Raw genomic sequence first — 14,477 nt, forward strand, 5'->3', positions numbered from 1 at the left:
TAGCAAATTTCATCATGCATGTACCTCATAAAGGTCCTAGAGTGAATTTCCCCAATCATGTACCTCACCTCCAAGTTAGGGCAAATTTATGAAGTTATGTACCTTGCAGAGACTTTGGAGCGAATTTTGGACTATGTACCTCACTAGAGATTGGGAGTGAGTTTCACAAAATGATGTACCTTGCTGATGATTGAGGGCGAGTTTTATCAAATGATGTACCTCACACTCCTCCTAGAGCGAACCTACCTAATTGATGTACCTTGGAAGGGCTTTGGAGCGAATTTCATTATGCATGTACCTTAGAGAGGTCCCAAAGCAAATTTCTTTATGCATGTACCTTACAGCCTGTCTAGAGCGAATTCATCAAGTTATGTACCGTGCAAACCTCCTAGAGTGAATTTTGACGACATGTACCTTCCAAAGGTTTGAGAGCGAATTTTGAGTTATGTACCTTAGAGGGGTCCTTGAGCAAAGTTTTTGAGGCATGTACCTGGAAAGGTTCTAGAGCGAAATTCCTTGAAGATATGTATAGTGCCTCCTAACATGACCAAATTGCACCTATAGCATGTACTTTTGATTAAATGGGAGTTTGAAAAGGCTATAAATCATGTGTGTTTGATCCTTGTTTGTTTATTTTGCAGAAAATGAGGAAAGAAATGAAGAGAACCATGTTGGAGGAGGATCAAAACAAGTGTACTAAAGAGAAAATGTCAACGTCGAGATCAAGCGGCACAGGAGATATCCTCAAGGAGACTTCATGAACAAGCACAAGTAGATGACTACACAAAAAACATTTACTAATGCAAGAGCAAGATCTACACTAGCATGCAAAGGGAAGGCTTCATTTATAAGCACAAAATACCTAAAGAGGAATCTCAATTCTCACCACCCTGGAGGCATGAACGGATCAAAGGAAGTGTCAGGGAGATGTCATACAATCACCCTAAGGCAAGCAAGCAAAGGTGGAAGGACTCAGCTACATCAATAATTCCCATCACCACTACTTTGAGCGAGCTAGAGAATGTTGAAGAGATCAATCAAATCAAAACTACGAAGTGCAAGATTGAGATGGCATCCCAGTCATTATTTCACCAATCTAAGGGGTCCACATCAACGTGTCTAAGTTCAATGAATCAAGCTCATACATGGATGCACAAACTCCAATGTACCTACCCCTGATATCTATTGGTCCATACTTTCTTAATGTAATTCTCTCATTGGCTAAGGAGAATTTGTTGTAACAAACCCTAATTAGGGTTTTTATTGTAAAATCCTGGCCATTGATGGAGAATCAATCTTGGCCATTCGTTGTAAATGAGCTCTCTATAAAAGCTCAAACTCTTCATTTGTAAAGGTTAATAGCTAGTAGTGAATAGAATAGCTAATAGTAAGTAGCAAATAGAATAGATTAAAAGAACGAAGAATTGTTGGTATGACGTGCAAATGAGATACTCTTTTCATTGAAGTTATGGTGAAATTTGTTATTTCAACAAGCCTCATGGTTCTACTTCTCAATTTATTTTCATGTTGATTAGATTGAATGGAAGAAGTTGTTGAATGGATTTATGTGGAATCCATTTAGTCCATACCACTAGCCTCTTGCTGATTGTAAGTGCGCCTTGTGTGGTCAACTGGAATGATATAAGCTTAACTTAGAATCGTTCTACACTCATTGCTTATGCATTAACTTGAATGGTGATCAATGTTTGATGGTATTGATTCGAACATCCTTGAAATGTCCTTAGAAGATTGCACTGAGCTTGTGTCAAATTGTTCAGTTTGATGGTGAGACCTCGCTCAGTAAGATTCCATATAGTCATTCATCTATATTCCTACATTCTAGGCTTTAGAATAGACTCTCTTAACCCTTCACCTTTTGTCATTTTTTCAATCTCTAGCTAGTTTAGGATCAAAAGCATCACCATATTGTAACATCAGATGATTTAACTTCCAACAAATCAAGCATTCAGGCATTCGAATGTAAGTCCCCTTGTGATACCAACAATCACAATGACCAACTAGACTTATCCACACGTAGTGATCCTATATTTGAACCTTGGAGTCTTTTTTTGGTGTGATCCTTAAGCAAATCTTCAGCATCCAAAATATTTTGTTCAAGCGAGGATAAGATACTTTTGGTATTTTATTCTGAGTTTGCATGTGCCTAGTGAACACATCAACAGAAATGACGCTAGAAGGAGGGCATGATCGCAATGAACGCCAGAACAACTGATATCCAAATTCTATCAATTTATGTTTGAGGGAGTAATTTTAAGTATTTTCACGCTTCTCCTGTGCTCAATAGAATTAGGAAGGCAAGACAGCGAATGCGAACTCTTGAATAAGGTGAATCCAAGGAAGATCATTGGAGAGTCATCTTCGCGCTCAACAGAATTGAAGTAGAAAAAAGAGGCATGATTGTGGATACATGAGTGAAGCAGTTGATGCTAGAAGTCACCCTTTCGTAGACTTGCGAAGAAAGGAAGCCCTTCGCGCAGCTGGAACCAATTGAGCTTTCAAGCTGAATTTGAGATATATCTCTTTATTCTGAAAAAACCATAAAAAAAGTGATTAAACCAGAATCAAAAACAAAAGAAAGATTTCTCGATGGAGCAACAACAGTCTTACGATGAGCAACAAGTTGATAGTCCTCAACTTTGGTGGAGGCTGAATATACAACTTTACCCACGCCGTTTGTCTGAGTTTGCAAGGTCGGGGCAGTGTAGAATCCATGAGACAAAAGAACATGATGAGATGCATTGCTTGAAATACTTATCAAGGATGGAATTGGCAGCGCAAGGAAAAATCTTCTTTTGGGATGTTCCCAAGCCAGAAGCAGAAGAAAAAAATTTCAGTGTCCTAGAGAGGAAGGATCCTCTTTCGAGCCTCTTATGGATAATTGAATGTCAGCTTGTTTTGAATGGCCAAATGCATCTAGAAAGTATATTGCTACCATTGTGGTGTAGGATTCATAATGCACCTCACTCCGAATTTACTTGCTCGTTATGCAAAATGGCTATCAATCAAGTCAGATATCAGTTTGGAATGACGGCCTTATCCGAGGAAGAGTGTATCGCAAATAAATCATGGAGTGCATACCTTGCAGCTGAATTCAGAAGAACATATGAACAAGACATTGCTACACCACCAGACAGTGAAGGAAGGAAGTTACACGTTAATACCACAAGTTCACCTAATGATCAATGTATTGCAATGGATAGCTCACCATGCCTTGCGCCTAAAGCAGAATGTCGTGAAACGAAAGTCGAGGAAACGAATGAGGAACACTCAAGTAGTGACAAGCGGTGATCAAAGTGTTGAGAAAGTAATCAAAGAAGATGACTCATTCCTTGAAGAATTTTCATTCATGCTACAAAAGGAGATTACTGAGAATGAGTTGCAGGAAGTTTCAAGTAGCATCCTTGAAGAGGACAATCAAGTTGACATATTGAATGAAGAGCTACAGACCATCTAAGTGAGCCCAAATAGGAAGAACAATTTGAGGGGGCACTTAAAGATATCATCATCATCACAATATTTGAGAGGGTGTTGAAAGATCTCATGCAAGAAGTACAAATGGAATCACTGCCAAAATAATTTCAAGACAAACAAGTTATTGTGGGAGATTTAGTTCATCATCGACTCCGGCCTCCCGAGACTATGCTTGAAAAAGAAATGCCACCAGAGATTGTATTTAATCAACTAGAGATGTTTGAAGCTCAATCTATCAAGGAATCCCTAATTTTTGAAGATATGCTCATGGAATTTCATGAAGGGTGGTTTATGCATAGAGATGAACGAGATGCAATTGTGAAAGCAAAGAAGGTTGAGCTATTTGAAGGGGCACTAAGCTTATTTCAAGAAGAGCTTGAAAGTCTTTTTTTGGGGTGATCCTTAAGCAAATCTTCAGCATCCAAAAGATTTTGTTCAAGAGAGGATAACATACTTTTGGTATTTTATTTTGAGTTTGCAGGTGCCTAGTGAACACATCAACAGGGCCCCTATAGATTCCCCACTATTTAATTAAAAAAAAATATGAAATTGAAATAACGTGGTAGTAGACAAATGAGTGTGTTAATCATAATACTTGATGCAAAAATCGGACCCAAAAAGTATCCAAATCTAGAATGAAAGCTACACAAATTAGTCTATGATGCATTAAGGAATAAAAAGTGACGAAGGATCACTTTTCTAACTAACTCAGTAGACAATATAAGTGGAAGATCAATTGATCTAAAAGGTAGATAATTTTGAATGAATACTTGAGTGCCATTTTAGGAATTAATGTTTAAAAACCAAAAGATGTCATCATAAGAAGGAAATTAATTAAACCATATATGCACACCAGAAAACATAGGTAAAGTAACATAAAATAGAAGCAAGACAACATTTCTAGTTACGAAGGTAAAAGACTGGTAAGAAAAATGAGAACCTTTGCATCAATTGAGAGCACAAACTGGTTCAAGCATTTACCCTTTGAAAATCGTTGGAGTACTCCAAAAGCTCTGCGTTGCTTCTGTAAATGCAGATTTTGTTACATCGATTGCTGATAATAGAGCAGGATTAGTTATAACTCCACTTTCTCTCACAGATACACTAGTACTGCATTCATTTGCAGACATAGATGAAGTGCCACAGCTATCATCATATAAATGATGGTACTCAGTAGAATCAGAACCATGGGTTGAATGCTCTTTGGATGAAAGCATTGATGATTGTTCTGCACTTACATCTTCAGCCAGAACATCCTCTGTACAAATAACAGTCTGATTAGTAATATTGCATATAATGTTTTGAGTAGAGAACTGGAGCAATATTTTGAAAATGTGAAATCTAGACAGCATCAAGTATAAATGTAAGAGTTTTTTAGAAAAACTTGGACAGAATATTACTGGGATGTGACATTCATGGAAACATATATGTGCATAAAAAAGAATATACTATACATTTGGAGATATAACTCGTTCCCATAAAAAACAGGAAACGTTATCCCTTAAAGCTAGCTACCTTTAGAAAAATAATCATTAAAAAAGATGAATGCTTGTGTGTTCTTTTTTCTTTTTTGGGAATTTGAATTTGTTGGATACAACTTCAGAACCATACCAAGTATCCAGAATAAACCCCAAACTCTTTCGGGTGGTAATGAGAACCGATATATATGACGATCATATCTGAACTAGATACAATAAAAGTCATATCTAGAGAGGATCAGGAGCAGGTCTGGTAATATAACATTAAAAATAAATATCTATAACCAAATATATAAAAGGTTTGATTCTACAAATGGGCGGTGTTTGTCCAATGATATTTTAAATGTTTCTCAGTAAAAACACCTGCTTACGGGAATGGAGACATCCCAAGGGCAGCTGAAGAGGGCAGAAAGTTTCCCAGCCATCCCCTTGGACAGCACCCCCAGGCCTGTGCCTGATATGGCCTTGCAAATGTAGGGATGTCCCGGTGTAATGTCCCCATTTTTCTAGCCTCTTATTAAGTTTTAGCCTTTTGGCTAAGTGGAGAAATAAGGAGAAATCAATTAAATTAATTTCTTATAAAATCATTAAAATAAATTTAAAATTAAAAAGTGACTTTATATTTTATTAATTTAATTAAATAGTGACTAAAATAAAATATTAAATCATAAAGTCACTAAAATAAAAGAATACTATTTTATTGCAAATGGAATCTTCTAGAAGCTTATGAGACGTGTGGAGGAAAAAGGATAAATAGAGGTTGAGTCTCATTGTATGAGCATTGGAGATTTGGATTATAGATTTGATGAACTGTCTGGTGCTTTGCATTAGATGAATCTTTGAGGACGCAAACCTTCAGCAGATTGATAGAAGGGCTGGACAAAACCCTAGTTTCTTCTTTTTGGGAGTGGGAGATACTCAGTTTTCTACACTATGCATAACAAGTTTATGGTGGTTGGGAAGGACAATTAGTCCTTTCACTTGAGCTTACTGAGTTTTTTATATTTTCATGGTGATAGGGTTTACTTCAGAATAAGGTTTTGGAATCAGCAAAGTGCATTTATTTTCATCCAAGAGATAGGCGATTCGGGTAGGAGTATTTTTGGAGGTGCTTAGAGTGCAATTGAAGGAGTTTGAGCTACAACTTCAGGTCTGCCATGAGGGCCGATCAGACCCATTGATTCCTACATATTTGCTCTTTGCTTTCAGATGGAAGGAAAGAAATTTGTGGGTAGCCGTCCAATCAGCTCGCCTTGCCAAGACAATCGTTTTGATCACAAATTTGGTGGAGAAGAAGCTGCTATTATTTTATATTTACTTCTGCAACGTCAAGCGTTGGGCGGCCTTCTCTAGGAGGAGCGATTTCATGCTTGGAGGCTTCCAAAAATCATCAAATAAATCAGACTTTATTGCCCAGCATTCCTCTTCAAATTGACATCAATAAATCAGGTTTTTGCATACTTCTGGCTTATGATATGGGTCATTTTCTGAGTATTTGTCTTCAGAATTAGGGACAGCCATTAAATGATTATTTGATCATTGAGAAAGAAAGTTTATATGTTCGTATAATGACTGAAATGTAATCAGAATTTCATAGCAAGAGTCTTAAATATTCAATTGTTAATTCTGAAGCATGTATGACGATTGTATGACAAAATGCCAATGTCCATTACAAGTCATAAATTAGCAGATTGAAGGCATCAAAAGGGCAGGGTATTGCTTGCCTCTTCACACATCAAGTTGGGCGATTGATTTCAGGTTCCTTTTTGGCAGTGTTCTGTACATTATTTCTTATAATTGTAATGCTTCCTTGCTGTCCATTGTCCTCAGAAATTCTGAGTGTAAATAATCAGTATCCAGTCATTAGTAAAGACATTTGTATGAGTATTTGATCATTATTTGTGATAATAAAGGCAGAATGAGGCTGCTTTCTGATTTCATAACTGTCTGAGGATTTATGCAAACTGTTTGATAAAATGACAGTAACTGTAGGTGTGTATTTGTGTGTCTTAGTTGGTGTAATTCAGTGGCATATGCATCTTTGATGAGTATCTAATCTATGAAGAGTCCTTTACAGCTGAACTTTCATGATAAAAATGTGTTATTTAAATTCCATATCAATCTGAAAACTTCTGAGACAGCAAACTGCATAACACGCAATTTCTCAGAACAGCATAACACGCAGTCTTGGCAGTAAATATTCCTTGATCTCAGTCAACAAAGGACGGGGATATTTAAAAACACCTGCTTATGGGAATGGAGACATCCCAAGGGCAGCTGAAGAGGGCAGAACGTTTCCCAGCCATCCCCTTGGACAGCACCCCCAGGCCTGTGCCTGATATGGCCTTGCAAATGCAGGGATGTCCTGGGAACATTTATGTCTCTTAACTGTCCCAGAGATAACATGACATCCCCAATTCCAGTTCAAAAAAAATGTCATCAAACCTTAAAATACATCTTTTATATATATACATAAAATAAAAACTAAACCTAAGCTTAAAAGAGAGACCTAACAAGGTCCCCCACCCTTAAAAATGATAGATATGCTTGTGTATGCTCAATTGTAATCACCAACAGCAGAACAAGAGGAAGAGAATGTATTGTCCCCTTTCGCCTAGCATGTCAATAAATAAATGAATAATAATGCTAGCCTATTATTTTTCCTCCCCATAGGCTAAGGCATTAAGTTAATGAAGGGGATAATGTAATAATTAAATAATTGGGCAAAAAAGCTATGGTTGTTAATGAAAATTTAATTATTCAATTGCCATCAATAAAAGCGGCCAGTTAAGTTATGACTTAACATCTCCTAGGCTTTTCTCCATGGTGGTGATTTCATTTATTAAGAGGCAAATATTATTATTCATAATGCCTAAATTGAATTCCTTCGTGAAGTTCAAATTGCTTTTTGGGAGGCTTATAAAAAAAGTTCGATGGAAGTGAATGGGCATTTTAATTATTGCAAACACATATTAATGTTTGCTTAAGTCGCCGAATGTCATGTATTGGAATAAGAGATCGAAGCTTTTTGGGCTGAAGGAATTATATAAGGCATCGATTGGGGTTGAGTTTCATTATCTACGAATCTTTGTCATTGAATTATCTCTGCAAGAAGAAATGACTTCAGCTTTTCGAGACGAAGCCCCTGAGGATAGATGCCTGGACGATACCCCAGGTCATTAAAGATCAGCCCTTGGCTGGTTGGTGAAAATCACAACTATTCTGGACAGCACCAGACACTCAGAAAATTCGAATAAGTCTTTCCACTGGCTGGGCGATCTCAGTTTCGCTGTATACCCAGTTGGTAACAGATTCGCATCAATTGCAATTCAGAAACAAGACCTTGCTGGAAATTTCAGAATCGTGGTGAAGCTTTTTTCAGAATGGTGGAAGAATTTGCAAAATCATGGGAAGCATCCATGCAGATTTGGGTATGAGATATAAGTATAAATGATAAATCGCTGTTTTTCCGACTAAATTGCTGTAGTTTGCTACTGTTATAAGGAATCGATTTGCCGTTTCAGTATTTCCGGTTCCAGGTTTTCATTTACATTAGTTTCTGCTTTTTTCATTTATTGTTGGGAATTCTTATTGTGGCTTAAACAATAATATCATATCAAGCGAATTTTCAAGACAAGCAATAATAATTTCAGTGAATATCAAAGCAAACTACCTCTAGAATATTTCAATGTTATCAGAGCCATCATTCCTTCCAGCCTGTGTGGTAAACCCTGTGCATGTCAGTCTGGGGGTGATTAAAGCGTTTGCATGTCAGAATTTATGGTTGTATGTTACTTCTAATCAGTTGCATGTCAGTTTGAATTGTTTCTAAGATCCCTCATGAGGTTGGACCTCATAGATATTTCACCAGGAGAAGATCGGGACAGCAATCCAAAGCATCAGTAGAATGGGAACCTTTGTTTGAACCCGGCAACATGGTAGAGCAACAGGAAGGGGGTGGTAATGGACAACCAAATCTTCAGGACATTATGGCTCAGCAGCAGCAGCAGATGATGCAGACTTTCATGCAGTCACAACAGCAGCTCCTTAATGCAATTGGTAATTTCAGGGTCCAACCGCAGGCACCGAGTCATGATGGTGAAAGAAGTGAGGTTGGGCGTGAAAATCAAGGTAGAACGGCCTCTAATGTTGTTAGGACGGCAAGCACAAGATCAGATCGGCCCCTTCGACTTGTGTTTTTGCCAAGGCAAAATGAAAGGTCGAGGAAGAGGAGACTCACATCACCGATGATGTTATGGTGGCTTATGATAAGTACAGAGCTCTCCCAGCTGATGTTAGGCAATTAATGAATTTAAATCAGTTTATGAATCAGCGGAAAGACAAGGCTCAATATCACATGGAGAGGCAAGAAAGGAGGCCTAGAGGGCAAACCAAGCAAGGCACTCAGCCTAAGGATTTTAAGGATGCATTGAATAAGGTTTCATTGCCCACTTTCGATGGAAGCGGGAAAGTGCATGCCAAATCATGGGTGCACAAACTTGATACATTCCTGTCACTGAAACCTATGGAGGAAGAGAAGGCTATAAAGTTTGCCACGATGCCACTAGAGGTTGTAGCATATGATTGGTGGCACCATGGGTTAGTGTCCCAGGATCATGCCTTAATTTATTCCTATGAGGAATTTGTCAATAAGCTGATTTCTCACTTTGACCGAAAAGATGTAGAGGTCTACTACAAGGATTTGGCTCAGCTCAAGCAACTTGGACATGTCCCCTTTCGCCTAGCATGTCAATAAATAAATAAATAATAATGCTAGCCTATTATTTTTCCTCCCCATAGGCTAAGGCATTAAGTTAATAAAGGGGGTTACGGTAATAATTAAATAATTGGGCAAAAAAGCTATGGTTGTTAAGGAGAATCTAATTATTCAATTGCCATCATTAAAAGGGGCCATTTAAGTTATGACTTAACATCTCCTAGGCTTTTTCTCCATGGTGGCAATTTCATTTATTAAGAGGCAAATATTATTATTCATAATGCCTAAATCAAATTCCTTGGTGAAGTTCAAATTGCTTTTTGGGAGGCTTATAAATAAAGTTCGATGGAAATGAATGGCATTTTAATTATTGTACACACTAAACACATATTAATGTTTGCCTAAGTCGCACAAAGTCATGTATTGGAATAAGAGATCGAAGCTTTTTGGGCTTAAGGAATTATATAAGGCATCAATTGTGGTTGAGTTTCATTATCTACGAGTCTTTGTCATTGAATTATCTCTACAAGAAGAAATGACTTCAGCTTTTCAGGACAAAACCCCTGAGGATAGATGCCTGGATGATACCCCGGGTCATTAAGGATCAGACCTTGGCTGGTTGGTGAAAATCACAGCTATTCTAGACAGCGCCAGACACTCAGAAAGTTCGCATAAGTCTTTCCACTGGCTGGGCGATCTCAGTTTCGCTATATACCCAGTTTGTAACAGTTTCGAATAAATTGCAATTCAGAAACAAGACCTTGCCGGAAATTTCAGAATCGTGGTGAATCTTTTTCAGAATGGTGGAAGAATTTGCAAAATCGTGGGAAGCATCCATGCAGATTCAGGTATGAGATATAAGTATAAATCACTGTTTCTCAGACTAAATTGCTGTAGTTTGCTACTGTTATAAGGAATCGATTTACCATTTCAGTATTTCCAATTACAGGTTTTCATTTACATTAGTGAATTCTTCTTTTTTTCATTTATTGTTGGGAATTCTTATTGTGGCTTACACAATAATATCATATCAAGCGAATTTTCAAGACAAGCAATAAAAATTTCAGTGAAAATCAAAGCAAACCACCTCTAGAATATTTCAGAGGACAAGGAGGAAGAAGAAGAGGTAGAGGTATGTTCTGAATCTCTGATTGCCCAGTTTCAAGTTTCTACTTCAATGTTTAAATTAAAATTTTACATCGCTGGTTTTCGAAAACTTAAATCTTCCCAAAAGTTTTCACATCAAAATTCAAATTAGGTAGCTGATTGTAGCCAGCGTACAATGTCCATGTTCAATAATATTGGTTACTGACAATGTACTAATTGTTTGTCATTCTCGTGTAGTTATAAGCATCGGTTGTGTTGGTGTACGTTTTATCATATACTGAACATTAGAATAAAGTACCCAAAGATAATTTATCCTCTCTTGAACAAAATCACCGCATTTGCTAAGATTGCTAGAAGATCATATGGCGATTCAAAAGTTTATTTTGTCAAGTCTTGACGTGTAGATAAGCTCAATGGGTGTTGTGATATGCTGGTAATACACAAAGGGACTTACGCTTGGATTGTTCAATTCACAATGAGAATTTCGACAATGAAGCTCTACCATTTGGGCCTTGGATCATGGAAAAACTGAAAAGGAGATAAGGGTTTAGAAGTTCTAATCTATTCCTAAGAATTCCAGAGACGGTATTGGTTTGATGACCTCAATAAACCACACTTTGCTTCGCCTCATTCAAAACAACTACACAAAGTGGGTGCAATCTTCAAAGAACGTCATTATGATTTGGAAGTTAAACATGCACAAAGGAAATCTCGGACTAACTTTGCACAGAAAATGAAAATCATCCATTCACCAAAAGTATGAGCGGAGATACATCATAAATCAATACTTATCAGATCTTTCATTCATTTAACATGCATGAAATAAAATCTAAACTTTTTAGTGGAAGAAATTGAAAACCTTGCTTAATCACTCAAACAATACGGATTACAAAGCCTTAAGAGAAAGCACACATGTAATATATTATCTGAAAAATGACCTTCATGCAACAATATTTCGAAAACCTCACCCTCCAAATGAGAGGAGGCAACCTTATATAGGAGTCCAAAAATTTTGAATGGCTGAGATCGTACAGCGATCAAGGGCCCAAATTGAAAGATCAAAACCCTAATTAGGGTTTCCTAAAATTAACTACCCCTCGACCAATGAGAAAATAACATTTGGGACACTTGTCCTTCTTGCTAAATATAAATCAACAATAAAGATAGAAGGTTGTTGCATTGTGAAGTGTGCCCTCTAGAAACTTTTGTCGATAAGTCAGGTTCATTGAACTTGGACATGCTGACTTGGAACAATCTGACTGGTTGGAAGATGACGAGGCGCCACCTCAGAGTGTTGGATGTCTTCCTTGAATTCTCCAATTTGTGTGAAGAAATTGTCTAAGTATGGAAATTCGACTCTTCTTGTCACCATCTGATTCTGATTGGGAGCGTGTCCTTAAATCTTCAAGAGATGAAATCCTTCAAGAAGTCTGAAATTTATTTAATTTTTCATCAAGTCCGAGGACTTTTCTTTCTTGATGCTCTGAGATTCTTTCAAGTGCCTTGAATTTGGAGAAGAATCCCTTTGTGAAGTATTTCCCATACTTACCCAAATTTTGGCCATCTTCATACTCATACAAACCTTGCTTGTGGACTTGTCTTTAATCCGGAATTTTGGCTTGAAACTCCATTTGCGTTTTCTGTGATGATCCCGCCTTCAGCTGCCATTTATGATCTGCAAAACCAAAAGAAAATTAAGTTAAGATTCTTAGAGTGCAAATTTTGAAGGTTTGATGGCATAACAAGTTCTGATTTTGGTCTTTCAATTCCAATTTCCCAACACTTTTAGCTTTTGGACAGATATTCGACACTTAGGTTTTCTTGAAAATCTCAGAAAAAATCCTTGAATATTGGTCAAACTCAAGAACCTACATGTCTGATTTTAATCCAAAATCAAAACTGAGAATAAACTAAGCCCAAAACTTGGTTAAGTCCATGCTAATACTGTCTTATGGAGCAGAAAATATGAAAGAGAAGGAAAATTCATTGTATTTGTTCTTTCTTTGAAAACTTTCAAAAAATCAGGTTAGGAAACCTGATATCCTGCCCATAAAATCAAATTCACCTTCAAAAGATCGAGAAAGGGGAGAAGAAATGCTATTTAAGATAGAGAATCAGAGGTTGATCTCCAAAAATTTGTGAATTTGCTCTTCAAAACAGTCAAAAACTGTGTATGAACCTCTGAAATATTGTTGAAAATCCTCAGACCTGCACAAAATCTCCTTCAAAATCCCTTCGATCTGCAGAAAACCTCTCTCAAAACTCTCTTTACTTGCTCTCCAAAGTTTGGACTTCATATGAGAAAATGAAAGAATGAACTGTGCTTGTATGAAGTTCAAACTTCTTAATTAGAAACACAGAAGATCTCTTGAAATTTGTTTCTATTCACTCTTTGGTCTTTCAAGTTGCAAAAGAAAGTTTCTAAATTAAACTCCAGCTGACTTGTCATCTCCTTTAGCAAGTTCGAGTTGTGAATCTCAGTCTAAATGAATGTTTCTAATTTGATTTTCAGTCTGCAAATTGAACTTAATCTTCAAATTTCCATGTTGAAAAAACTTTCCAATTTTGTGCTTAGTTTGATCTTGGATAAGATATCTTGCTGACATCGTGTGGGAATATTCTTTCATTCAAAATTAGCAAGTTTCATGTGAAGGCGGACTTGGAGAGACTTATTCCTTGAACTCTAGGCGGACTTTGTTGAAGTGTTTCTTCTTACACTTAAGGTAGGGCGGACTTGTCTTAAGTTAGGCACCATTCCTCATGCTTTAGGCAGACTTCTCTCGAGTTGGGCACCAGCTTCATCTTTGGGGCGGACTTCAGTGGCTTTATTCCTTCCTTTCATGCTTCAAGGCGGACTTGATGGAACATGGGCACTTCATACCCTCTTCATAGGACGGACTTGCATGAAGTCATGTACCTTGCATACTTTCCTTAACACTCCCATGGCGGACTTGACTTGATTCATGACCTATCACCTTAGGCAGACTTTACTTGTCTTGTGTACCATGAAGGCAGACTTCATCACATTTATGATTCTAAGGAGGGCAGACTTTGCCAAACCTTTGCACTACACATCCTGCCATGGGGGGGCAGACTTCATCAATGTTGTGCACTTCTTACCCTCTTCATAAGGTAGACTTTTCTCTTCATGTGACCAAGTCAAGGTGGACTTGGAAATACTTGATATCCTTAGCAGTTAGCACACACCATGAGGGTGGACTTGGAGGAGTTCATGACCCATCACCTTGCAGATTGGGCAGACTTTGTTAATTGCATGCACCTTACTCATGGCGGACTTCATGATGTTTAGGAACCTTTCTCATGCTACCTTCATACCCTTGGGCAGACTTGATTGATTTCATGCACAAAGGTGAGGGCGGAGTTCATTCATCTTACACTCAAACAAGGGCGGATTACATCAACTTCAGGCACCAAGGAGGGCGGACTTGGTGAAATTCATGCACCATGAGATTAAAACTTCAAATCTTTATAACTTGCGCAATTCTTCTCGGATTTGTTTGAAATTTGAAAACCACTCATCATTCATCCATTGAATTCCTTTGGATCCCTAAAATTTAGGAAATTGGCTTTTTTGAACAAAACTTAAAATTTGGAGGAATTTGACGATTGTTTTCAGTGCATCTCAATGCCAATAGTGCAAACCCTAGATCCCCTTTCCAAAA

At 37.5% G+C, this 14,477-nt stretch overlaps 1 protein-coding gene across 10 annotated transcripts in view; it reads right to left on the reverse strand.

Annotated features, from left to right (window-relative positions):
- LOC131039702 (uncharacterized) overlaps positions 1-14,477 on the reverse strand; it is a 71,103-nt gene that overhangs the window by 40,229 nt on the left and 16,397 nt on the right. For all 10 annotated transcript variants that reach the window (XM_057972540.1, XM_057972543.2, XM_057972544.1 and 7 more), the window contains one exon: positions 4,474-4,750. In XM_057972540.1, coding sequence (XP_057828523.1) covers positions 4,474-4,750 — 277 coding nt within the window. The remainder of the gene's footprint in view (positions 1-4,473; positions 4,751-14,477) is intronic.

This window comes from Cryptomeria japonica, chromosome 6 (genome assembly GCF_030272615.1).
Source record: "Cryptomeria japonica chromosome 6, Sugi_1.0, whole genome shotgun sequence".
Taxonomy (NCBI): domain Eukaryota; kingdom Viridiplantae; phylum Streptophyta; class Pinopsida; order Cupressales; family Cupressaceae; genus Cryptomeria; species Cryptomeria japonica.